The sequence below is a fragment of the Neovison vison genome, chromosome 2 (genome assembly GCF_020171115.1).
Source record: "Neovison vison isolate M4711 chromosome 2, ASM_NN_V1, whole genome shotgun sequence".
Classification (NCBI taxonomy): domain Eukaryota; kingdom Metazoa; phylum Chordata; class Mammalia; order Carnivora; family Mustelidae; genus Neogale; species Neogale vison.
The window spans coordinates 209371775-209398662 of NC_058092.1; the positions used below are offsets into that span (position 1 = coordinate 209371775).

General features: G+C 43.1%; 2 protein-coding genes and 1 non-coding gene across 9 annotated transcripts in view; 1 reads left to right on the forward strand and 2 right to left on the reverse strand.

Moving 5' to 3' along the window:
* Positions 1–712: 712 nt before the first annotated feature.
* On the reverse strand, positions 713–22787 carry LOC122899280. Its single transcript, XM_044236838.1, is given in 4 exon segments — positions 713–772; positions 774–1276; positions 13732–13885; positions 22542–22787. Coding segments are annotated over 4 exon segments (963 nt in total).
* On the reverse strand, positions 6213–6420 carry LOC122901398. Its single transcript, XR_006383474.1, has one exon. It is a non-coding gene; the product is annotated as a small nucleolar RNA U3 (small nucleolar RNA).
* A 630-nt stretch (positions 22788–23417) lies between the features above and the next one.
* Positions 23418–26888, forward strand: part of LCOR (ligand dependent nuclear receptor corepressor) — a 143493-nt gene continuing 140022 nt past the window's right edge. For 3 of the 7 annotated variants that reach the window (XM_044240228.1, XM_044240230.1, XM_044240234.1), the window contains exon 1: positions 23418–23521. In XM_044240228.1, coding sequence (XP_044096163.1) covers positions 23425–23521 — 97 coding nt within the window. In that variant the 5' untranslated portion in view covers positions 23418–23424. Of the gene's footprint in view, positions 23522–24220; positions 24230–24531; positions 24606–24929; positions 24973–26888 lie in introns of those variants that run through there. The other 4 variants (XM_044240231.1, XM_044240232.1, XM_044240233.1 and 1 more) reach the window with 4 other exon arrangements.

Below are 26888 nucleotides of genomic sequence, written 5' to 3' on the forward strand. Positions count from 1 at the left end.
GATCAAGTCCGTTTGAAGTAGGGTATCCTGTTACTTGCGACGGGAAGAATTTCTAAGTGAACAGACAGATGCTAGGAGATTGATTGGGAGGCTCTGCACCAATGGGCGTGGGATGACAGTTGCCCAGACTAGGGCTGTGGTAGTCAGGAAGTGCACGAAGTTGTGGCGGTAGTGCTATCTACCCAAACAGAGAAAGGAGGAGAAAGAGCAGGTTTGGGGAAAAAAAGCGAGAAGTTGAATTCTACAGTCTGGGGTTCCTGTGGGCCATCTCAATGGAGCTGTCCTTAAGCCATCCCATGTGAGAAACTGCTGCTCGGAAAAGAGGTTGAGGTGCCTGTCCTCAGCGTCGATTCATACCTTTTCTTCTTCTTCTTCTTCTTTTAAGATTTTATTTATTTATTTGACAGATGGAGAGAGAGGAAGAGCACAAGCAGGGGGAATGGGAAAGGGAGAAGCAGAATCCCCGTTTAGCAGAGCCTGATGTGGGGCTAGATCCCAGGACCCTGGGATCATGGCCTGAGCTGAAGGCAGATGCTTAAGAGACAAAACCACACAATCGCCCCATACTTTTTTCTTTTAAAGTAGGCTTCATGCCCATCGTGGAGCCCAGTGTGGGGCTTGAACTCACGACCCTAATATTGAGACCTGAGTTGAGATCAAGAGTTGGATGCTGAACTGACTCAGCCACCCAGATGCCCCCATTTTTCCATTCCTAAACCATGTTCAAAAAAATCATATTTGGGGTGTCACCATCTTCGCAGTAGTCCAGCAAGAGCAGCCATGCCGTCTGGATTCACGTTTTCACCAATAAAGAACTGGTAGTTTTTTAAATTAGCAAGGATGTGCTTGATTCGTTCTGTGGCCCCCGTCATTTCTGTCCTCTGTTCTTCAAGTTTGCCTTTGGTTGATTTTGTGTAATCTTTAATGTACTTTCTGTAGGCTTCTTTTGTGAAGTCGGTTTCTTGCAAGGGATGGTTCATGACAGTCTCAACACCAGGGATGACTGAGCTTTCGGTACCCTCCCAGCCTTCAGCAGACAGATCTCCACCAACCAGCGAGTCACCAAGGTTACGCTCTGTCCTACTGACTGTCTTCCCCTCTGCCTCCAGGCACAGTCCATCTGCAATCTCCTGGATCTTATAGATATTGGAGAACATGTCATCATGGCTGAAGAGGTCCTCGCAGATGATCAAAACCATTCTGGAGAGAGACAACGACTGTGTGAGCTCAGCGGGAGCCAGGAGCTCTAAGCCAGTGCAGTAGAGCCTGAACCACGCTGGGTTATGGGGGGGGGGGACAGGTGGAAAAGTGAAAGATGCTTTTCAATACCTTATCTTGTAAGTTAGTTATGACACTTTGGACTGTCTCAACTCTTGCAATTCCTTGAGATAAAAATATCTTTTCCCTGAAATGCAAAACTGTAGTCAATTTAATTGTAAGTTCTTGGGCTACTTGCTCAGTCACACAGATTGAATTCCTTCTGTGAAACAGTCCTAGCAATGCTTACTCCATAGTCTGTCAAAAGCATCTAGTGAGAATCTGTATATGAGCGTCCTTTGTGAACTACACAAAAATGATATTGAGATTAGCTGGGTGTTTATGCACACGTACTTTTGTATACAAAGACTTCATAAGAGTAAAGGGTTTCATATGATCTTTGTAGAATGGGTGGGAGCCCAACTGGTAGAGAAGAGAAGAGATGAATCACTATGTGGGAAAAATGGTAAGATAGGATGAAGAACAGTTCATCAAAAGCAAATAAAATTAAAGAGGAAACATGAGAGGCACTCTTTCAAAATAATGATCATAATGATAATGATGAGGACCGTTACTATCAATCATCACCTACTGTTTTGAAAATTCTTCCCCATGCAGTAAGATATGAAGTAAAATAGAGGAATGAACATCAAAAGGAAGAGAGAAAAATCATTATTTGTAGATGATACAGTTTTAGTCCTAGGAAACTAAAAAGAACGGGTTAAAAGCATTGAAATTAATAAGTGGGTTTGGTTAAACAGCTAGAAACAAATTAATATAGAAAGCAATAGCATTTCTTTAAACAGTTGGAAAAGAGTGGAATCTTCCCTACATGTGATTCTGAGCACACCTACCGCTTACTTCCCAGTCAAGTGCATTGTTCAAGCCAGGTCTTCCCACTGTCCTTTTCCTTCCTTCCCACTGCATTGAGCTACACTGAGAACATCACATGCATCATATATATTTACGTTCATTTGTATCAATGACGAGAAATTTTATCTTGAAGATTCTGTGTTAATATTTTAGGTGGACCAAGATTCTCCAAGAAAGGCACTTAAGAGAGGCCCCTCACAAAATGTGTTTGTGGTTTCTATTGATGCTTATCTCCCTTTCTGTTCCCCTTAGGTCTAGTTTTCCTGCTCTCCCAGTAATAACTCTTTGTTATAAAATATAATAACTTGTAGACTTTGGTGATAAGCCTGTAATAAATGCCAGGGTCTGTCTGCACATGGAAGTAAGCGGTTACCTCTCTCTTTTCTCCACCCATTTATCTCCTAGACATAGGGTCTGGGGAAGGTTTGCAGAGTTACAGAACCATGGCCTCTCTCAGCCATCCACCTGCCTTGTCCACCAACACCCACTGACGATTTTATGGCCCAATCTTAGTGCAGCTCTCCAATCAGATAGGTGAGCATGCTCACGTCCTTAATCTAGAAAATTTTACCTTCTCCGGCCTCAAGGGACTTTGGCCCTAAATTTAATTTAAAGTTGAAGAATGTTGTAGGGACTATGCTGTGACTGGGAGGGCTGAGTAACCAGAACAGAATGTGGGAGAGGAGGGTGGAAAATGCCCCTCTTTTTGCTATTAGCAGGGCCTTCATTCTGGGTCAATTTTGTACCAACAGAAGCACACAGAAGTGCCTAACCAAGGGTTTGGTGCCTCTTGAGTTTCTTCTTGTGACTGCTCTTGAGTTTAGCTTAGCCCTTGTCCTTTCATGCTGATCAGCGCAAAACCAGGCAAAGGAGTAGGAAATGTTACCAGGCTTGGTGGCTTTGCCTACTAGACCCCATAGCTCCATCCACAGCCTGCTGACACAGCTCCTACATTCCCCTACTGTTAACATCTTATATGACACAGTACATTGTCAAACTAAGAAATCAACCTTAGCACATTATTGTAGATGAAACTCCAGACTGTATGTTGCTAGTTTTAACTAGTATTAACTAAACTAAACTAAACTGATTTCAATAGTTCTTTCCAGCTAATGCCTTTTTAAGTTCCAGGATCCAATCCAGGATACTACATTGCATTTAGAAGCTAATATGCTTTTTGCCATTCTATAAATCTCCTTCGACACCCATTTCCAGCCCCATCCCTGAACTGTCTCCTAACACTTAACATCAAACGTAGGGGAGGAGAAGGAGCCAAGGTCCTAAGGTCAGATCTTAAAGCCACCTCAGCATTTCTCATCAGCATTTCCCAAAATGAAATCTCCAGATAAAGAGTTCAACAAGATACTCGGCTACTTTCAAGGAAGGAGAGAGTCTCTAGTCAAATGAATTAAAGATTTTTTTTTGTTTTTGTTTATTTATTTGACAGAGAGAGAGATCACAAGTAGGCAGAGAGAGAGAGGAGGAAGCAGGCTCCCTGCTGAGCAGAGAGCCCGATGTGGGACTCGATCCCAGGACCCCGAGATCATGACCTGAGCCGAAGGCAGCGGCTTAAACCACTGAGCCACCCAGGCGCCCCAAATGAATTAAAGAAATGCTTGATGCCAAATCCCTTCTTGAAGAGGCAAAATTTTCACCAACATGACATAATCTCTGGAAAGTCTTGCAATATATAAACCAGTTCAGTTTGGCCCAGCAAAACTTTTATCAAATTTCAGTCATTTGCATACCATCTTCATGCCTTTTGCCATATTTGCAGTCTGTACTGTTATTGACTTAATATTCTTCTTTTAACCTACTCATCTTTTAAAAAATACTTCTAAAAAATTTTATTTATTTATTTGACACAGAGAGAGAGAGAGACAGCAAGAGAGAACACAAGCAGGGGGAGTGGGAGAGGGAGAAGCAGGCCTCCCACTGAGCAGGGAGCCCTATGCAGGGATCCATCCAAGGACCCTGGGATCATGAGCTGAGCTGAAGGCAGACAATGACTCAGCCACCCAGGAGCCCCAAAAATACATTCTAAAGAGCATTTGATATCACTACTCTCAATGGAAATTTACGTCATTTGCCAAAATTAATTAGAACAGAAAAATGTTAATTTCAACCAAGAACTTCCTAGAGTCAACTCATCTATCACTGGTGGTTCACATATGATGGTCTGGGAGATATTGGTTAACCAGATCCCTTTTTTCAATAACACCTGTTAAAATGCTGGGGAGGGGCGCCTGGGTGGCTCAGTGGGTTAAAGCCTTTGCCTTGGGCTCAGGTCACAATCCCAGGGTCCTGGGATTGAGTGCCGCATTGGGCTCTCTGCTCGGTGAGAAGCCTGCTTCCCCCTTTCTCTCGTCCTGCCCTTCTGCCTACTTGTGATCCCCTCTGCCTAATAAATAAATAAATAATAAAAATCTTTTTAAAAAATAAAATAAAATGCTGGGGAGACACTTTGGGAAAGGCCTAGAAGATCAGAAAATGTACACAGAGAGCTAGTATTAAAGCCCAGACTAAACCTAAAGTCCCTACCTGCATCTCTAGTGCCCTCCTCACAATCCTACTCTGCTTCTGAGGTTGACCTCTCTTGGGCAGGACCAAAGGAGATTCCATGAGGGCCAGAGTTTGTAACACAAAAAGTTCAGATTCCATGTGAGTTGGTTTTGATCCTGAGTGTGGGATTTTAACAGATTCCCACACCTAGTTCTGAAGGCTCCCTATCTTCTTCCACTCTAGGGGCAGAACTTGGATCTGATTCTTTGTCAAAGTACATGGGTACAAAGTGTTTTCTGATTCCCAACTATCATTGCTACCTATATCCCGCCAATTTCCACCTGATCCATGACCTCCTACCTGCACTTTGTCCAGTTCTTCCTAAAGTCATGCTATTTTAAAATTTAATTGTGTTTGAGCAAGAGGGTGTGGCAAAAGGGATGCCTACTGTTAATCAGTAACAGAGAGCAGCAGATACACCAGGTGCTTCCAGCCAGGTGGGGCACGTTTGGCCCTCAGTTCTCCCAAAAGTGGCTCCAGACAGTTGAGTAGGCTCAATTCGTCTCGTGCTCTCGGCTGTTTTCTCATTGCAAGAGGCCAGACCACAGGTGTTGGTTACCCCTTCTCCATTTGGTCAGCTGCTTGATGCCTTGAGTGGATTTGACAACATAATGTGCAGTAATCCTACCCTAGCTGGTTTCTAACATTCAGACCAGATTTGAATGCCACTGGGCTTGATGATGGCTTCTGAGGTCATGCATTCCTTTCTTCATTCAACATATTGAACATGCAGAATAAGCCAGTCTGTGCTATGGTATATATAATAATGGATAACATTTACAGAGCGCTTACTCATGTGTTAGATACTCCTTATACATTATCTCACTTAATCCCGGATAACTTTAGGAAAAAGACACTCTTTTTCCCCATTTTAAGGTTAAGTCACCAGGGCTTGAATGACTTAAATACCTTTCCAAATTTTATGTAAGTATCAAATGACAGATCTGAGATTTGAACCCAGGTATAGATGCTTGATGCCAGAGCTTATACTCTTAGCCCTTAGTCTATACTGCCTCCTTGGGAGAAGGCATGGTTTTTACTCCCAAGGAGTTCACATACTTATAATAGCTATTCTGAGGTCCTTTATTATTTTTTTTAAAGGTTTTATTTACTAATTTGACAGAGACAGTACAAACTGGGGGAGCAGCAGGAGGAGACAGGGAAGCAGGGAGCCCAATGCGGGGCTGGATCCTAGGACCCTGGGATCGTGACCTGAGCTGGAGGCAGATGCTTTTCTATCTGACTGAGCCACCCAAGCACCCCGATTCTGATGTCCTTTAAAAATCTCTGTCGTCAGGACAGGGAGCCTGCTTCTCCCTCTCCCCACGTGTGTGCTCTCTTGCTCTCTGTCACACAGACAGACAGACAAACAAACAAACAAATAAATAAGATCTTCAAAGATCTCTGCCATCTCTAAATAGGTTTCTGTTATTTGTCTCCTCCCTGGTGACTTATCATATTCCCCTTCCTCTCACAACTAATAAGGGGTTTTTTGTTTGTTTGTTTGTTTTGTTTTTTGCTCAGACAGCATCCATTCCCTCTAGCTTCTTTGAAGAAGACCGATCATCAGTGACCAAGCGCAGTTGCAAAAAGAAGACCCAGGGTCTGCTTCACGCTCGGGAAAGGGGACGCCGTGCCTCCTCCTCCTCCTGGTTTCAGGAACTCTACACGTTCAGAGAAACTTCTCTAGTAACGAACTATAGAAACGATCCCTCACAGTATAGTTTTTGCAACTTTTTAAGTTTTACTGAATGTTGTACATTGTGGACACTATATTGTAGAGCTAGATTTGGTTGTCTTCCTTCAAAAAATGTTAGGACTTTTCTTTTTCTAGAAGCAAATTAATTTTTAATTTGGATTAGCCTGATCTTGTTGGAGTTTCTTTCTTTCTTTTTTTTTTTTTTTTACTTTTTTAGGGCTTATCCAGAGTTCCCTTATTCTACAGCGAAAGGACCCCTGTTCCTTAGGCACGAGAGATTTGAGATCCAAACTCAAATCCCAGAGTTAAACAGCAACATCTACTTTCTTTACTTAGAACTCTGATCTCTAGGACTCTGTGAGTCTGTTCTTAGAACCCACTAGGGGCTGTTTTTTTCTCAGGTCTCCTGGATGTTTTCTCCAGCACGTGCAACTTAGCATTCAGTCAAAGACGGGACTTTCATTAAAGGAATCCCTTTGCATAATTTTGGAGCTGCTTTTTGGTGCGGATCTTCCTTTCTTCTAACCTGCCTCACTCATTACAGTCACTACAATAGTCTAGAACCCTGCCTCTTGTTCTGCTGAAGCTCTACCTCCTTGCCCCATGGTTTAGCAAGGTGCCCAGGCAGAACATGGGGTTGAATATGGAGCTCACCTCACATATTTCCAATTTCTTAAGGACCACAGATCAGTGCTACTGCTCAATGCCTACAAATAACTGCTTCATGTATTTTGGAAATTTCATAGTTGTATATGGTGAGAGAGTAAGTAGAGTACCCATTATTCATTTATGGACAGTCCTAGAAAGTCTGGACATTCTTTTTTATAACAATCTGACAATCTCTGAATTTTAACTGGAATTTTAGTCTAAGCACATATTAGAATTTGTTTCTATCGTCTTTTTGCTGTGTATATGCTTTTTCAGTGATTTTTTTTTTTAAGATTTTATTTATTTATTTGACAGAGAGAAATCACAAGCAGGCAGAGAGGCAGGCAGAGAGAGAGAGAGAGAAGCAGGTTCCCTGCAGAGCAGAGAGCCCGATGCGGGACTCGATCCCAGGACTCTGAGATCATGACCCGAGCCGAAGGCAGCGGCTTAACCCACTGAGCCACCCAGGCACCCCTCTTTTTTTTTTTTTTTAAGATTTTATTTATTTATTTGACAGAGAGAGATCACAAGCAGGCAGAGAGGCAGGCAGAGAGAGAGGAGGAAGCAGGCTCCCTGCTGAGCAGAGAGCCCGATGCGGGACTCGATTCCAGGACCCTGAGATCATGACCTGAGCCGAAGGCAGCGGCTTAACCCACTGAGCCACCCAGGCACCCCAATGATTTGCTTTTTCAATGATTTGCTTTTTCATTTTTTTCTTTACAAAAATTAAAAGTTTGTTTGCTTTTTCAATGATTTGCTGTTTTGTTTTTTCTTTACAAAAATTAAAAGTGTCATTTTAAAAATTTCATTTACCTCTCTACAAATTTTAAGGTCTACATACTATTCCCATTCATTTACTAGTTATTCTTGAAAAGTTTATCATGCCTGCTTATACCAACAAGTCTATAGTTCATTATCTGTTCCTCTGCTGAATTACAGTCTTTAGAACACCACTAAACCCTCTACTCCTAACTCATAACTTGTTACTCAGTATTTTCATTTAGTCCTTTAAAACACACAAATGATACATCATAATATTTTTATTTCATATAAATAATGTTTATTTCATGTTACCCACAAGTTCACCAGTTCCCTTGCTATTACTCACCAGATCTCAAGCCTTTGTTCCAAGATATTTTTTTTTCTTTCTGAAGTCATCTTTTTACAGTTCTTTTGGTTAAAAAAAAATCCTTTTGGTGAAGATCTGTGGCAGATTTTCCCAAATATTAATCTCAAAACAGATTTGTTCTGCCCTCATTCTTTTTTAAGATTTGAGAGAGAGTGCACATGCTCACAAGCAGGGAGAGGGGCACCAGCAGAAGCCAAAGATGGGGCTGGACTCCAGGACTCTCGAGATTATGACCTGAGCCAAAATCAAGAGTCCAGCGCCCAACCGACTGAGCTATCCAGGTCACCCTGCCTTCATTCTTGAAAGATAATTTCACAAATTCACAAAAACATTGTTACAGGATTTCCTTCTCCTTCGTGCCCAAGGTTCTTGGTCCTGCTGCTCTGAAAAATAAAGACCAGGCAGAGAGGTGGGCAACAAAGCAAGGTTTTATTGAACAGTAGTAAAGTACATTGAATGAGAGTACAAAACTCCTGAAGACAGAGGAGGGCTCCTTTCAGGTAGTGTTGTAAGGTCCCCCAATAATGGGTCCTTGATTAAAGGAGCGAGACTGATACAAAGCAAAGGTCAAGCAAAGCTTTATTTCGCTCCAAGCATTGAGAATCAAACTGACCGGTCAGGGCCGTCTCTTACAAAAAGGCGACCCCTCCCTGCCTTACAGACTAACTCTTATAGAGCAAAGGCCATGTGGTTGGCCCTGGCCACACACAGGTGGCCAATGAGATTGTAACACACAGAGAAAGTCACACAGTCATGTTAGGTCCCACACAGGTGGCCAATTGAATTACAATTCACCCCATAGTAGCTATTTGAACTAGCCTATCACCTTGGTCAGAATTGGTGCCCAGAAGGTGCCCAAAGGGCGGGGCCCATACTCCTTGGTAGCTAGGGAGACAGTATGCATCCCCCACTGATTGGATGTCTCCCTCTGGCATGACCCACCCTTGTATTTGGGCTTTGTTACCTGGGGACTGGTTTCCAGGGCTTGCTTTTAAGTAAATTATCTTGGGGGGGTGGGGCAGGGTCAGTTTAAGTTTTACTGCAACAAAATCACTGTTTAACCCAGATGGAATCGCTCTAGCTAAATAGGCCCTTACAGTGTAAAATCCTTTTAAGGGTGATTTCTTTTCAGGGTGGGGGCCCTTGTCTGTCTGGGCCGGCCTTCCAATTATCCTTCATCATTTTCTAATTCCAGATTAATAGATTCTTTTGGCACTTGGAAGATGTTGATCAATTTGTTTTCTAACCTGAATTGTTGCTGTACAATCTTCAGTCAGGTGGTCATTCATTTCCAATTATTTTTTCTCCTAAGTTCCTTGTAAAGTATTCCTTTGTGTCCTAGAGTTTATATAAAGTAGGTGTAGAATTTTTTTTTTAAAGATTTTATTTATTTATTTGACAGAGAGAGACCACAAGTAGGCAGAGAGGCAGGCAGAGAGAGAGAGAGAGAGGAAAGCAGGCCCTCCGCTCAGCGGAGAGCCCGATGCGGGACTCGATCCCAGGACCCTGGGATCATGACCCGAGCCGAAGGCAGCTGCCTAACCAACTGAGGCACCCAGGCGTCCCAAATTTGGCTATCTTTTAATTACATTCAAAAGCCACACTAGCATTTACCTTCATCTGTGAGACGGTGAAAAGGATAAAAACCAAATTACTAGAATCGGCTTAACCCACTGAGCCACCCAGGTGCCCCGGTGTAGAATGTTTTACTTACAAGCTTACGATAAATGTTTTGGGTGTTTATGGATCTATGTCTTTTGTTGGAAGTGGAACATTATTATTTATTAAGTTACCAGCGATTTCTTCTCTGTTCTCACTAATTTATCGCTTGGAAATCCATAAATTAGCTTTGTTATTCTATTTTCCATGTTTCTCAATCCCACTTTCAAAATGTTCATACCCTTTTCTTGGATGACATTTTGGGCACTGAGATGATGACCTGAGCCAAAGGCAGACAGATGCTTACCCCAAGTACACTCTATTTCTATTTCAAAAATTCCCACTTTTGGTAGCCGGTCTCTTATTGGCTTGACCATTTTTGTAATTCAATTAAAAATTTCATGCAAAGGTATTCTATATTTTGATTTTATAATTCAGGTATCTGAAGACCATGGAAGTCTAAATCTGCCTGTTGTTCCAATTGTAGGTCATAGTGTTTTATTTTCTCTTACGTTTGGCAATGGCTAAGATTATATGTATTTATCTTTGGGGATCCTACAGGCCTAAACTGTGGATTTTTTTATGCTTCTACTAGGAGCCAACAGGAACCACCATCTTGGGAACTATAGCTTTTTTCAAAGATCTTTCCTTGTTTAGGAATCTGAGGTTCAAGGTTCAAGAAGTCTCTGTGGAACTAGCCCAAGGTTTTGTCTTTGATCAACTGATACACTGATATATTTACCTTCAGGGCAGTACAATCTCCAAGCTTCTTGCTATTCCATCCTGGTTTTAGCATACTTTTTACTATGGACTACTTGAAGATTTTGTTTATGGCAATCCCATGTGATGTATTAACATTAATGTTTTATAGTGTCTAGGCTCCCATATTGATGGAAGTCAGTCATGAAAACTGCTTTTTTTATTTTTTAAAGTTAGTTCTGTGCCCAACTTGGGGTTCAAACTCATGACCCTGAGATCAAGAGCCACATGCTCTATCAACTGAGTCAACCTGATGCCCCTCTTTTTCCTTTTCTTTGAGAAATGATCTGTGGACCATGTGGGGCATTAAGAGTAAATAAGGTAAAATATGCATTTGAAAGTTGATTCAGACCCCCCCCCCATGAAACCATAGTAAACAAGGCAAAGTATATATTTGACTAAAGATTTTGATATGAATTTGAAAAGAAAGCATAACACAGTATCTGGGGGTGGGGGGCGCACACAGGTGGGGGACTGCACCAAAATGGGTAACAGTTGATGGCCTTAGAGGGAGTACTGAATGGTACCAAGGATACATTTGCCCTGGGGACAATTGCTGACTGTAGCAGGAGGCTGAGAATCCAGGATTGGCCCTGGGACGGAAGATCCCAGTGCAGGAACAGCAAGAGATTTTAGCATATATGTGGGGTTGTAGGAAGACATTGGATGTTTCAGGAGTCAAATGAAGACATCTAGTCTTCATATCCCCTTAAGGTATATGCCAAATTTTGAAGCTGTTGGCAGTGCTTTCAACAAGAGGTACACATAAATTTCCTACATATACTGTCTCCTTCCTAGAAAACTCCTAATATCTTAAGCTCTGAAGCTGAGATACACATATGAAGTATAAGGGCCTATTCAGCCGGAGCGGCCCCACCCAAGTTGAACAGCCATTTTGTTGTAAAACTTAAGTTGACCTTGCCCCCCGCCAGGGGAACTTATTTAAAAAGCAAGCCCGGAACATATTTAAAACCAGTCCCTCATAACAAAGTCAAAGTACAAGGGTGGGTCAGGCCAGGTGGAGATATTCAATCAGTGGGGGCGCATACTGTCTCCTAGCTACCAAGGTGATGGGCTAGTTTCCATGGCTACTGTGGGGTGAATTGTAATTCAATTAGCCACAGGTGTGTGGCCAGGCCCAACCACATGGCCTTTGCTCTATAAAAGTTAGTCTGGAAAGCAGGGAGGGGTCATCCTCTGTAAGGGGCGTCCCCGACCAGTCCGTTTGACGGTCGGTCTGATTCTTGATGATTGGCCTGAAGTAAAGGTTTGCTTGACCTTCGCTTTGTATCAGTCTCGCTCCTTTAATCACGGACCCATTATTGGAGTACCCAATATGGGGGGACCCAACAGAAGAACAAGCAGTTACTATAATATTAGTTACACCGAATTAAGATGTGTGGGTTAATTCAAAGTTGAGTCCACTTATTTTATATAATCTGCCATGGTATTTACTCACAATTTTTAAAATAATTTTTCCATGTTGAGGTATTTTATGAAATATGCAAATGTGAAATCATTCGAAACTTTCAAGCACTTGACATTGATGAATCCTAATAACTAAAGAGAACTCAAGCTCTAAGGAAAGTTGGAAATACTTAGCCAACCTGCTCCTTTTGAAGAAATAGAAAATGAGAGCTGGGGACACTTGGGTGGCTCAGTGGGCTGGGCCGCTGCCTTCAGCTGAGGTCATGATCCCAGGGTCCTGGAATGGAGTCCCACATCGGGCTCCTTGCTCAGCAGGGAGACTGCTCCTCTCTCAGCCTCTGCCTGCCTCTCTGCCTGCTTGTGTGCTCTCTCTCTCTCTTTCTCTCTGACAAATAAATAAATAAATAAAATCTTAAAAAAAAAAAAAGAAAAGAAAAGAAAATGAGGGCTGGAAAAATCAGTGCTTTGTTGAAAATCATAAAGCATTATCAAAGGAGATGTCCAATTGATTTCAGAAGTATAATGATGACATGGTCCTGAAGTTTCTCAAAGGGTGATAGATCAAAGAACTGACCAATCGAGTTTGCTAGACTCGGAAGTGTCACACAATATGGAAGCATCTGTGCAAGCAACATCCCTTTCTGGAACCCTTAGAGTTTATTGGCATCATTAGCACTGCATCTAGGAAAGCATCTGTCAAGGAGACTCTGAAAGATGTTACGGAGTGTAATATCTTCAGAGAGATGTTACAGAGTAATTTTCAAGAAGAGTTATAACGGAATTTTTTATGCTAAGGTTACATCAACTGCAAGCAACTAGTGGAGATTATATATATATATATTTTAAGTGAATGTGTGGAAAAGATCAAGATGTCATTCATCACTTGAGTATATTTATTCTCCTTCTCCTTATGTGAAATGTCACCCATTCCACGAACAGAGGAGTTGTCCTTTGTTTTATGCCATACCGGTTTATCTACAGTGTTTCAAGGCTCCTACAGTGCATGCTTCAGAATTTGTTACTTCTGCATTTCAATTGATTTGAAAAGAACTGCTATTAGTTCAATAAGACAACGCTTGAGAAGAAATTACAGGCCTGTGCTGCAGGGAAAATAAGAAGTCATAAACATATGTAATTGTGTAAGACATTCAGCATAACATGGCTGTAGTGACAAATGACAGTGCTTGAACTTAAGAGAAGACATTCCAATGAGAAATCACAAATAAGAGAATATTAATAGGATTTAAGAAAAAGAGTGTGGATTGGTTAGTGAAATTACTAATTATGTTCTAATGCTGTTATCATCTTTCAAGAATAACTGTATTAGTCAGCCCAGGAGCTTTAATCCTCTGAAGAAACAAGGATGCCAGATCCCAATTAAATGATGTAGAACCTCAAAGACTCAGTGGGTAAGCATTTGTTAAATGCCAATAGCATGGTGTTTAAATTGATATAGACAAAGTAAAAGGAAATTTGGCTATCTTTTTTTTTTTTTAAAGATTTTTATTTATTTATTTGTCAGAGAGAGAGGGAGAGAGAGCGAGCACAGGCAGACAGAGAGACAGGCAGAGGCAGAGGGAGAAGCAGGCTCCCTGCCCAGCAAGGAGCCCGATGCGGGACTCGATCCCAGGACGCTGGGATCATGACCCAAGCCGAAGGCAGCTGCCTAACCAACTGAGCCACCCAGGCGTCCCAAATTTGGCTATCTTTTAATTACATTCAAAAGCCACACTAGCATTTACCTTCATCTGTGAGACGGTGAAAAGGATAAAAACCAAATTACTAGAATCTCCTGAGTTCAAAGTTTTCCGTCTACCTGTTGTGTGAATTCGAGTAAGAGATTTAAACTCTGTGCTTTGTTTTTCCCAACTCTAAAATGAGATTTAAAAATATTACTTATTTTGTGGAATTGTTTTAAGTATGAAATAAAATAAGGCTAGGTAAAGTGCTTAGCTCAAGACTTGGAGTCCTCACTCAACAAACAATATCATTATTCCACAGATTCATATAAGTTACTCTGATATTTCCCCCCTAAACTGATAGGCATTTAAGAAATCTGTATTGTGGCTTGCGTGTGTGACTGTTAATTATCTTCAAGAAATAATTAAGATTCACCTGCACTGATGAAACTACTTTTTTTTTTTAAGATTATTTATTTATTTATTTGATAGAGATCAGTAGGCAGAGAGGCAGGCAGAGAGAGATGGAGAAGCAGTCTCCTTGCTTGCGGAGCAGAGAGCCCAATGCGGGGCTTGATCCCAGGATCCTGAGGTCATGACCTGAGCTGAAGGCAGAGGCTTTAACCCACTGAGCCACCCAGATGCCCCGAAACTACTTAAAAAAAATTTTTTTTTCCATTTATTTATTTGTCAGAGAGAGAGAGAGAGCACAAGCGGGGGGAGCAGCAGGCAGAGGAAGAGGGAGAAGCAGGCTCCTCACTGAGCCGGAAGCCTGATGTGGGGCTCCTAGGACCCAAGATTATGACCCAAGCTGAAGGCAGATGCTTAACCAACTGAGCCACCCAGGCGCCCTGAAATGACTTTTTATAATAACCTAGTATGGGGCACCTGGGTGGCTCAGTTGGTTAAGCGTCTGCCTTCGGCTCAGGTCATGATCCCAAGGTCCTGGCATGAGTCCTGCATGGGGCTCCTTGCTCAGCAGGGAATCTCCTTCTCCTTCAACACCTCCCTCCCCTGCTCATGCTCATGCACTAGCTCTCTCTCTCTCGCAAAAATTAAGAAAATCTTAAAAATATATAATAACCTAGTATGGTATCATATCATATATGTCATATCATATCATATCATAACATATTATATTATATCATATCATATCTAGTATTCTTGGAGGCCAGCATTGAAAGACCATTGTATAAGGAGTGAGTAGATGTGAATTCTATGCCCCAATTTATTTCTTCTGCTTCTATCCTCAAAGATAATTTACATCACTAATGACTCTGCATCTGCATCTTCAGACCCATGAAAATAACCTGGCCTAGAAATCATGTGTCTCCCTTGTGCTCACAATCAGTTCATTGACCAGAACAAGCCATCCATTCTTGGGTAGCTGGTACACAGCAGGCTCTGAATAACCAATCTTTCAAAGATGACATGCGAACAGATTAGAGTGGCTGCTCAGTAATGAGGGGTTATCTTTGTCAGATACTAATTTTGAAATGTACATTTTGGCAAAGCTCAGCAAGAATATTTAAGTACTCTATGATTTTACCAAACGTTCTTTTTACTTAAACTTTTTTTTGAAGACTTCCTTTGGTTTTAAACACTTCTCATTTTGCTTAACTCAGAAGCGTTTTATACCTTTTCAGGCTTAAAAATTGAAACAAATTTTCCATGGAAACAACCTTCATTTGCTACCTAGTTATAAATAACTCCTTTCTGGTGATTCTTCTTTTTTTTTCCCTTTCCCCTATAGTCACCTAACAAAGACAACAGTGAACTGTTTGTTTGTTTTTTTCCTGAGAACCAGATGAATGAAAAACCATATGTTCAGGTAAATAGATCAGTATAAAGATCAACATAGAATATGATTCTGAGGGCTTCTAGAAAAAAAGGCTCACTTACTCCTTAAAAAAAAATGCTAAAGATATTTTACGATTTTATTTATTTATTTATTTATTTATCAGAGAGAGCTCCCATAAGCAGGGAGAGTGGCAGGCAGAGGGAGAAGCAGGCTCCCCACTGAGTTCAGTCCTCCCTGCACACACCCATCCCCGCCCCCACTGACTCCAGGATCATGACCTGTGCTGAAGGCAGATGCTTAACCAACTGAGCCTCCCAGGGGTCCCAATGCTAAAGATATTTAAGTTTTATTCCTACAACCTCTGAAAACTCTTTATATCTTAGTTAATTAATCCCATTGTCATTTGGGAAAATATCTCATAAACTTAAATTTTTTCTTAACGTAGTAGCCCCAAAGATACTATTTTCTATCATCTCCCTCTTCCTATACTAGCACCATGGTAATTTTATTACTATGGCCATATTTTATAATATCTAGTACAATTAATCTCTCCTTGTCACATTTCAGATTCCCTGGAAGCAGAATTGGAGATGAACTTTGGGATGCAAAGGTTTATTAGGGATTAGCACCCTGTGAGTGGAAATGGTGGGGCGGGGAGCAGAATTGGGTAGAGAAAGTGATCTAAGGTGCAAGTCGACAAAGCCTCAGCCAGCCAGGCCCGTGAAGTACTTTGGAACAAGCGTTAACTGTCAGAGTGTCCAACATCAGGCAGAAATGACCAGGCTATAGCCTCCTAGCCCTTAGTCACCATATCCTGGCAGCCCCAGAAAGATGTGACCTTGGGCAAGATAGCTCTGAGCAGCTGAGGCTAACCCTGAAGCTGTTGACAGCAGGAGGCTGTGTAGTGATCACATTCCCTACAAGGCAAACTGTGAGTTTACCATGAAGGAGGATTTAAGCTGCATATTTCTGTGTTGACCATACTCATCTTTGCTGTTCTTTTTCTTTTTTAAGAAATTTTTTATTGTTAGAGAGCGCACATGTGCATGCATGCAGTGTGGGGGGCAGGGGCAGAGGGAGAGGGAGAGAGAGAATCTTAAGCGGGCTGCACATCCAGTACAGAGTCTCATGTGGGGTTCTATCTCTGACCCTGAGATCATGACCTGAGCAGAAATCAAGTCCGATGCTGGATGCTTAACCAACTGAGCCACCAAGGCACCCCTGCTCTTCTTTTTCAAAACCAACGTTGTAATTATTCATGGATCTTTATTTTTCTTTATAAATCTTGGAAAGTTTCTAGAGCTCCTTTTGGAACGTTGGCTAGAAAGTCACAGAATATATGTCATTCGATGTGCGGAGAATTGACATCCACTGGATGGTGGTGCGTCATGTAGATGACGATATTTGGGTAGCCAGAAGATGACACTCTTTTTTTTTTTTTTTTTTTAAAGATTTTATTTTATTCATTTGAGAGAGAGAGACAGTGAGAGAGAGAATGAGCGAGGAGAAGGTCAGAGAGCGAAGCAGACTTCCCATGGAGCTGGGAGCCTGATGTGGGACTCGATCCCGGGCCTCCAGGATCACGCCCTGAGCCGGAGGCAGTCGTTCAACCAACTGCGCCACCCAGGCGTCCCAAGATGACACTCTTGAGAAGGGTTTCTGGAGATAGCAGGACGAAGAGGCAGGAGGTTGTTAAATACAGTGGGGGTTAAGCAAATAAATATAATGAAGTCAATATGAAAAAATATGGGAACCTGGATTCTCACTGTCAAAGGGGGATTTATAAGTGTGTAACAGTGAAAGGCTTGCAGATATTCAGAGGTGCTGGATTGGAATCAAATGGATCAGCATAAACTCATGTTGTATAAGTATATTTAGAAATATACAAATATAAATATAGGTGTATGTGTCCATATACATATATATATACACACACATGTATTTCCTAGCTGACTGCTACAAAGGCCTAGTAGTCATGACACCCCAGTAGGAGTGAACACACTGAGCCCAAATCTTGATATTTAAATACTATCCTCCACTAAAAGTAACCAGGACTCATTCTAGAGCTGAGGCAGAGAAAATACAAAATGAGCCTAGAACACCTAGCTGTACCATAAAGTGAGGAAATTTTTTATAGAATGATGGGAGTATGTCAACAGGATAAAAAGTCAGCTTGAAGTGACTCCCACTGGCCAAATCTGGAATGATGACAATAACTACAGCAATACATTACAACGGACTGAATGAAATAGGAAATAATGAGTCCATAAGTAAAGAATAAACAAGTAAATGAGGAAGAGGAAAAAACTCTTATATTTGAATGTAAACTAAATACAGAAGAAATGATGAAGTAAGAAAATCACTTTTTGACCATGATCATTGTGACAAGCAATTCAGGCAATGATTCATGGATTTTTTTTTTTTTTTAATTTTATTTATTTGTCAGAGAGAGAGAGAGGGAGAGAGTGAGCACAGGCAGACAGAATGGCAGGCAGAGACAGAGGGAGAAGCAGGCTCCCTGCCGAGCAAGGAGCCCGATGTGGGACTCGATCCCAGGATGCTGGGATCATGACCTGAGCCGAAGGCAGCTGCTTAACCAACTGAGCCACCCAGGCATCCCTGATTCATGGATATTAAGGCTGGCGGGTAGGTAGGGCAAGGGACAGGACATTGGCATAATCTCAGAATACCTCCCTACAAAATATTTATCAAGTATAAAGGAAGCAATGGTGATTTTATGGTGAAGAAAACCACTTGGGGGGGCCTGGGTGGCTCAGTGGGTTAAAGCCTCTGCCTTTGGCTCAGGTCATGATCCCAGGGTCCTGGGATGGAGCCCCGCATCGGGCTTTCTGCTCAGTGGGGAGCCTGCTTTCTCCTCTCTCTCTGCTTGCCTCTCTGGCTACTTGTGATCTATCTGTCAAATAAATAAATAAAAATCTTTAAGAAAAAAACAAAACAAAACAAAACCACTTGACCAGATGAGCAAAATTTTCATCACAATAATATGAAGAGTTAACATCATGAACCCTTGATGAGATGCTCAGAGACCCCAGGCTCATTTCTGTGTTTTTCTTGTCAAAATGTATGACCTGAGTCTAGTCATAAGGAACACTGCATAGACCCAGCTGATGATCATTCTACAGAATGAGAGGCCTGTTCTTTTTAGTAGTGTCAAGGTCACTAAAAACAAAACAACACACACACACACGAAAAGACTGAGAAATTGTACCCAAATCAAAGAGACTGAGAATATATGTATTAAATTCAGCGTAACTTCCTGGTTGGGATTCTGGACCAGAAAAGGAAAAGAGACATCGTTGGTAACAGAGAGTACAATTTTAATAGGGCCTGTATTGCATCAGTGTTGATCTCCGGATGTAATGGAGGGTTATATGATGATTATGAAGGAGAGTGTCTTTGCTTTATACACATTCACACTGGATATTTAGGGATGGTAGGAGTCAAGTCTATAGTTTTCTATCAGATTGTTCATAAAAAGACTCAACAACAAGAACAAAACCATGTATATAGAAACATAGAGAGCAAAAATAGATGTGATAAGTTATTAACAATTAGGGAATTTGTGAGAGAGGAATATAGACGTTCTTGCAACTTTTCTATAATCTGAAAGTATTTCAGAATAGATAGGCAAAAATGCATATTCAAATTTAAAACAAACATGAAAACACACGTTTACACAAAAATGTGTTTAGAAATATTCATTGCAGCATTATCTGTAATAGCCAAAAAATGAAATCAATCAAGCATTCATCAATTGGAATGGATAAATAAAATGCTGTATATCCATATGATGTAATGTTATTGGGCAACAAAAAGGAATTAAGTGTTGATCCATACTACAACGTAGATGAACCTTGCAAACAGTATGCTCAGTGAAAGCGGCCAGTCGCAAAAGACGACTAAGTTGTATGATTCCATTTACCTGAAATGTCAGAAGAAGAAGATTCACAGAGACAGAAAGTAGATTCGTTGTTGCCAGGGTTTGAGGAGAGGGGGGAATGGGAAGTAACTGCTAATACACCTGGGGTTTCTTTGGGGCTGATGACAATGTTCTAATCGTGATTGTGATGCTGGTTGCACAACTCTGTAAATATACTAAAAACCACTGACAGGTAAATTTTATAGTATGTGAAATATATCTCAATACAACTTAAAAAAAGAGGAACTTGGAAAGTCTTACTGAAGCACGAAGAGCCCCTACAGAAGCAGTTCTACCAAGTGTCCCAGTTTCCCTTCTGTCTCCTGGGTCTTGTCTCTTACTCTAGGTCCCTGCAGCGCAGGAAGCAAAACAATGCAAAGATTAAAGAGCCGGCTTTGCAACCAGACTGCCTGGATTTTTTTTTTTAATTTTATTTATGCATTTGAGAGAGAGAGAGACCAAGAGAACGAGGGAATGAGCATGAGCCGGGAGAGGGGCAGAGGGAGAAGCTGACTCCCTGCTAAGCAGGGAGCCAGACTTGGGGCTCAATCCTGGGACCCTGGGATCATGACTCGAGCTGAAGGCAGACACTTAAGTGACTGAGCCACCCAGATTGCCTGGGTGTGAAGCCAAATCATAGTTAGGCATAACCTATAGTTAGGCAAATTAGCCGTTCATGCTCGGTTATCAAATGGGGATACTTGACTGGGTTGTTGTAAGGAATAGAAGACATAATCCATGAAAAGTGGTTTTAAAAGTGTCACTTATTGGAATTCATGAGAAGTTGACCATGTTTTTTAACAGGTCTCCCAACAGGAGACTTCTTTCTTGAAAAGGCTCCAATCCATTTCATCCTCCCATTTCTCTGATGTCCTTTCCCTTATTATATGCCATCTCCAACTAATCAGATGCAAGCTTGATATAATCCCGACCAGCCAGTCCTATGGTTCATAGAGGCTACCCCCACTCTCTGATTGTCATTTTCTGTGCTCTGTCTTTCCCTATCATCTGCCCATTGCAAGAACTATAGAACATGACTCAGAGAATGTTGTTTTCAAAGGCCAAGGTCATTGCTGTTATTTCTTCATAGAAGAAATGTTACATATTCATCCCAAACTGTACAAGCATCATGGTTTCCTGTCACCCTGCAGTCAGGACAAGCAGATGGGAGCCTCATCATGAAAACTGATGGTCATTTCATGCTAACAATGTGACAGCCACTGTCCATGATTGTTTCATTCCATCTTCACACAATCTACATCTTATAGACTCTTATCTTCTTTGTCACATGAGGGAACTGATGACCAGGAAAGTTAATTTGTCAAGGCCACACGGGTTCTAAGGGATGGAATGAAGATTCTAATCAATCTCTCTGTGTCTTCAGATTCTACTCTCTTAGCCACTGTATTGTAATGCTCAATCCTCCCCAGAATGTGAAAGAACTTCCAACGACCCTATCCCAGGGTAGCCAAAAGAGTTAGAGTTCAGAAATTATATCTTAGATATTTATGTGTCCTAGGTGCCTAGGACTGCCTGACATATGACAGGAGGTCAACATTTTTGTCAAACTGCTCAACTGTGCAATGGAACATAACCTCTCACATGGAATTAAATGAATCCTCTGCGTGTGGTGTCCTGCTTCTACTTGTAGGAAAATTAGAGGGTTTTGGAGTCAGGGAGATCTTAGAATTCTGATTTTGCCATTTGGTAACTTTGTGGCTTTGGACAAAGTCACTTAACTCCTCTGACTCTTGAATCTCTAGTCCGGAAGATATAAAAAGTAAGTAAAAATAATACCAGCTTTTTGGCATTGTTATTGGATGGAATGAAAATAAAATTGCCATGTTAGACAAATAGTAAATACTCAGTAAATGATAATTACTTCTATTGTTTCCTCATCCTTTCTTACAAATAAGCCTTTGTGAGAGGTCAACTGTATATTGGTTCCCAACTTAAAATAAGTAAAGCAATAATTGCAATTCAAAGTGGAGTAATGGAAATAACAATGAACTGGGAACTGGGAAATCTGGCTGCTGGCTTTTATTGTCCTCTTTCTACTGAGCAGCTATGCAACTTTGGTCAAGTCACTTTACTTGTCTGGGCTTGTAATTCCATACTTCAAATTAGAGTCAATCTCTGAAGTCTCTAGGATCCTTTTAATCTACATGTCCGAGACTTTAAGAGATTATGTTGAGGAAGTATTACCTTTGGCTTGATCATTTCAAGATTATATGGGTAATTGGAAAGCACATTCATTAACTCATTTTAAAGTTACATGTCATTCATTTATTTGAAACTTTATGAAGCATAGCTCCTGCAAAAACCATAGAAAATTGGTTAAAAGCTGCAAGACTCAAACCTACCACCTAGCGGCAAAGAAAAGAAGATTCAGATTGAAGACAGAAAATGGCCTGCCATTACATGCGGCAGGGTGGGTGTCCTGAGCGGTCCTTCATTTCACGTTTGTCCTTTCCCCTCAGTACTCAGGATAGTTTTGTGTACACAGAAATTCAGTACTTCCTGACTTAATAGTTTGTTCATTCGACAGTTCTCTTTAGCAGGTGAAATATGGTGGACTTCAGAGAATTGTGGAATAATCATTGGTGTTAGATTTGGGGAGCAGAGGTGCCTTCCTACTTGTACATTTCAAACCAGTTCTACCCAAGAGGCCCACCTAGTCCATCTCCATATCTATTTCTGGATAGAGAGCGCATTCCACAAGTGCCTGGTTGAGAGACCAGGGCCTCTACTTTGAAAAGACAGAAATCAATACACCAATGGAATTCTTGCCTGCCAAGTATTTAGTGACTTTGTTTTACCTACTACAGTAATAAAGATTAAGTCTTCACATTTAAATTCAAATATCTAAAAGCAGGAATGCACCGTCCTTAAACTTAAACCCCAAATGTGAGGAAGAGGCCAGAACCCCAGGGTACTAAAGAGGGATCTATTTTCCATTTATTCTTCACTCCCCCGCCCCCCCACTTTCTCTTTTCGTTCCATTTTCTTTTTTCTTTCCCTCCCAAATAGCAGTCAGGCAATTAAGCTCAGAATAATGTTTAAACGGGTAGAGGTAGTGCCCTACGTACGCAGGGTGATTTAATTACCCAGGTTTTCACCTGAAAATCTCCTTCGTCACTGAAAATATTTCTCGAGTCTTTCCTGAAATACGGAATTACGCCATTTTCCAACACTCTAAGTATTGTTAACCTAGCCTTCTTTTGAAATACCATTCTCACTTTAGCACACTTTCTTAAACCTCTTACTACACAAACAGGAGGGGTTCCGAATGTGCCACCTTGAGAATTTCGCCTATGATCAGCCTTGTTAGTAGAAACCTCGTAGTTTTCCATTTAAAACGCCTGATTCAATTTTTACTGGGTTTACGGACGTTGACCAAGTCTTCCCATTACTTAATAAACTACAGCCTACCCGGTTTTTAAAACTTTGGAGCTTAGTGCCTCCATGGGCATCGGGTATTGAACTCTGCTTCTTACAAACAGTCTCCCGAAAGCAGCAGGTTCGGCTGAGTTCAGAGAAGCGATTACCACGGAACTCGCAACAGTTGGTGGGGGGCGATACGCAGGATAGAAGTGATACATGGGGCTAGTTTAAGACACAAAAAGTCCCGGGAAGGGAAAGGAAGGGACAGCGGTGGCCTTGGGGCACAGTGCGAAGGCGGCGCAGGATCGGGGGTCCAGGCGAGCTCCTGCCCAGCGAAGGCGCCTTCCCGGGCGGCCAGAGCTGGCGGCGGCCGCGGACGAGAAAGCGCGGTCGAGCTACCTCTCCGCGACAAGCGCGGGGCTGGCGCACGCCCAGGCAGCCCCCGCGACCACGCCGGGGCCACCGCGAGGTGAGGCCGGCCCTGCCCCCGCGCCGCCCCCGGCGGGAGGTGCGACGCCCAGGCCGCGGGTGCGTGCGCGGCCCCGGGCGACGCGGCTGGGCGTGCGCGGGGCCGCGGAGGAGGCAGGGCCGGGCGGGCGGCAGAAGATGGCGAGGGTGTGTAGGCGGCAGCAATGCTCCGTTGAGAGACGCGGCTTTCGGCAAGAACTGGACTCGTGGCGCCACAAGCTCATTCACTGTGTAGGTGAGACCCTCCCCCGGCCGCTTCCGGCCCTCGGGCCGCCCCGCCACCGCCTGCCCCGGACAAGGGAGGGAGCCGGGGCAGAGGCAATTGCTGCTCCGGCCCGCCCGCCCTCTTTGGCTCGGGCGTCCCCCTCCCCCAGCCCCCCGGAGTGCGGGCGCGCGCAACCTCCGGGCGGGCTCTCCCCGGTAAGGCCTGAGCACGCGCGTCGGCCCCTCCCCTCCGCGCGCCTTCCCCGGGGCGGGCTCTCGGGCGGGAGCGCGTGCCCCTTCCTTCCCCCCGCTTCCCTTCCCACCCCCCCAGCCTGGCGGCCCCGCGTCGCCGCCGGCTTATTGTGGAGACTCGCCCCGCGGTGCTGCCACTTGACCGGGGGCGCCGCCTCGGGTTCCGGGGAGCTGGGGGCTGGAGTGGGGGGACCTCCTCAGCCCCTTCTGCCCGGAGCCTTCCCCCTCCCACGCCTCCCCTCCCCCACGCTCGGCGACGCGCGCCCCAATCCCCGCGTGCACGCGCGGCGGCGGGCGGGCGGACGCCCGGCGCTCGGGCGTGTGCGAGGCGTGAGGTGGAGATGGGGGCGGAGGGAGCCGGAGCTGTCACAGGCCCCGGGTCCGCCTGACCGAGCCAAGTAGGGTGTCATGGCCGCGGGGGGCAGCGGCTGCACTTCCTCTGCTGGCGGCGGCAGCGGCGGCCGGGGAGTTAATCCTCGACGCTCGGGTCGGTGTGTGCGTATTTGTGTTCGGTGTGTGCGCGGCGGGGAGGATGGGGGGGTGGAACTGGGTCCGACCGAGAAACCGGAGCGGGGGGTCCTTCTTGTCCCCTCTCGGGGATTTGTCGGAGCCGCCGCCTCGCCGAGAGCCTCGACCCCCCCCCCCGCCCCCAGTCCTCCCAGCCTACCGGCCTCGGGTGGCTTTTTCCCCACGGGCAGGAGGGAGTGTGGACGGGGGCGCCCCGGGAGGGGCCGGGCGGCCGAGCTGCGCCTCTCACACTGTGTGTTTTGTCTGTTTTTCTCTCCCAAGGTCCCGTTTCCCTCTGTGCGGCGGCCGGCGGGAGCATAAGGGCTTAACTCATATATTTAACCCCCCTCCAAAAAGTAAGTGGCCCGTGTGGTGTCTCCGCTCCGCCCGCCGCCCCCTAGCCCCAGTCCATCCTGTGTCTGACTCTCCTGTCCTCCAGCATTGTTATTTCCCCATCTTTGCTTCGGTGCTGCTGCTCTGTGGGGAAATGCTTTCTCCTGCTCCTCCGTCCCCCAGGCCCAGTCTTGGGGAGGCGTAGAATTCTAGCCCCTTCCCCCACCCCCGGTAGGGAATATTCTTGGGAACCAGGTCTTCCCCAGCCGAATCTAGGAGATTTCTATCCGTACGCTTGGGCCCCTCATCCCCTCCTTCCCGACAGGGTTTCGTTGGAAGGAATTATGCAAATCCTGCTTTCTGGTGTCCATTCAGCGGCAATTTCATGCGGTGAGAAGTTCTCTTTGTTGTGCGAGGGGGAGAACAGACACTGATTTAATAGACATATCTGTTGGGGGGAAGGGTGGAGGGGGTGTGGAGAGGCTCAGTTTGGAAGAATTACAGCACTTGGTTAGCTCTGTGTCTTTGTGTTTGAGCTTTCTGGCTTGACAGGAGGGTATGCCCTTTACAATGTCCCACAAGAGATGTCTTCTGTAATAGATTAAAAAGCAAAACTGAAACTTTAAGTAAGTGAAACATAAGATAACCTTTACCTAGAGAATATAAGCCTTTCCATTTTTGCAGTGTTTCATTTTGAAAATATATGTGAATTTTGTTAAGGATTAAGACTGTAACATCAAAATTAACATAGACAACAAGGTATCTTGCTTTAAGGTGTCTGGTATCATTTTGGTTGTCCACAGGTTTAAAGTACATTTTTAAAACATGCTTGTGTAAGTAATAAAGGCATGAAACAATTTTTGGTGTAAGTTGACTTGTGGATAAATTTTAAAATTTCCCTCCTGCCAATCCAAGCTCAGCTCTGCCTTCCAGAAAGCCTTTTGGCTATCAGTTATCATTTACTCTGTCTCAGCTTGTATTTTTTTCAAATCTACCCTACATTTGCTAAAATGTTACATCAGATTAAGCTCTTTTTGAATTATTAGTTGTAACCATCATATGAAAGAGTTTATGAAGGTGTGCACGTTTTGCACAGTGTGAAATTAACGAGTTTTCAGAATTAAGACTGTAAAATCCTGAAATTTGAAGAATTTTTAGTTCTTGTATTTGGTTCACCTTTTTTTGAGATTGGCTTTTTTGGTAGGGCTTTTTAGTTTTTAAAAGGTTTGAAATTGACTGCCACCCTGTAGGTTTCCTTAGGTTTCCTAAGTTGCTCTTACTTTAGTTCAGATGGTTTTAATGAGTTGTTTATCTTACTTTAATTCTGTTTGCTTTGAATCCTTGCCTTCTGCCTCAGGCCCCCTTTTTGTCAGTCATTGCTAGTGTTAGTAGTAAGTTACTGCTGCTTGACAGGGTGGTGGTTTCCCCCCCCCTTCCCTTGATGACTAACAAAATTCTGTAAATAACTGAATTGAATATCAAATTTTGATTTGTTTTGTGAAGGGGGATTTTAATCTGGTTATCAGTTTCTTTAGCACACTTTTAACTCCAAATTTCCACTTCGAAGGTAGGAAAGTTCAGGAAATTCAGAGTGCAGATCAGTAATACATAGTTGATAGTCTTGCAGCTAAAATCAATTTGGTTTCCTATTTTCGCTTTTGTTACATGTAATTTCTTTAAGAGGAAAGTTCTAAATAAATCAGTAGTAGTGTTAACTTTCTATACTTAAAAAGGCTGGTAGTGATTCTGATAAAATGCAAAAGGCAACTATGTTGTTTGTCCCTAGCAAACGTAATAATTCCTCATTTATTTTAATGAGATTGGTTCTGAACAGTTAACCTGTTTGATTCTGTTGACTGATTATCTTAGTACTTTAGGGTCATTTGGTTTCTAAATGATACTTAATTTATAGCAGTCTTTGGGTTAAAAATGAATTCTCATTTATTTCCAAAATTTCATTCTATTTTGGGGGACTGTGGTGGGGTGCATCAGGATTGTGGAGGTGTTTGTGTTTCCATTATTATATTTTAGTTGAATTGTAGTCAGTAGCTGTTTCAGGCAGTGATTGTGATCAAGATGGGTGTTTGGTACCCCGGTGATTATTGAGGTGTCCTCTGGGATTCTGGCGGTCCATATTCCAGGAAGATCGAGGTTCTCGATATTGGTGTGATGTGACCTATTGCTTGGCTGCTCCTCATCCTTGCTGTATTCTCAAAAAGCTCTTCCCAAGGTAGGGAAAGTTGTGTTGATTTCAGCGTACTCATTTTGGCAGAAAAAGGAGAGCACAGTAAGTCTTTTTGACTTAA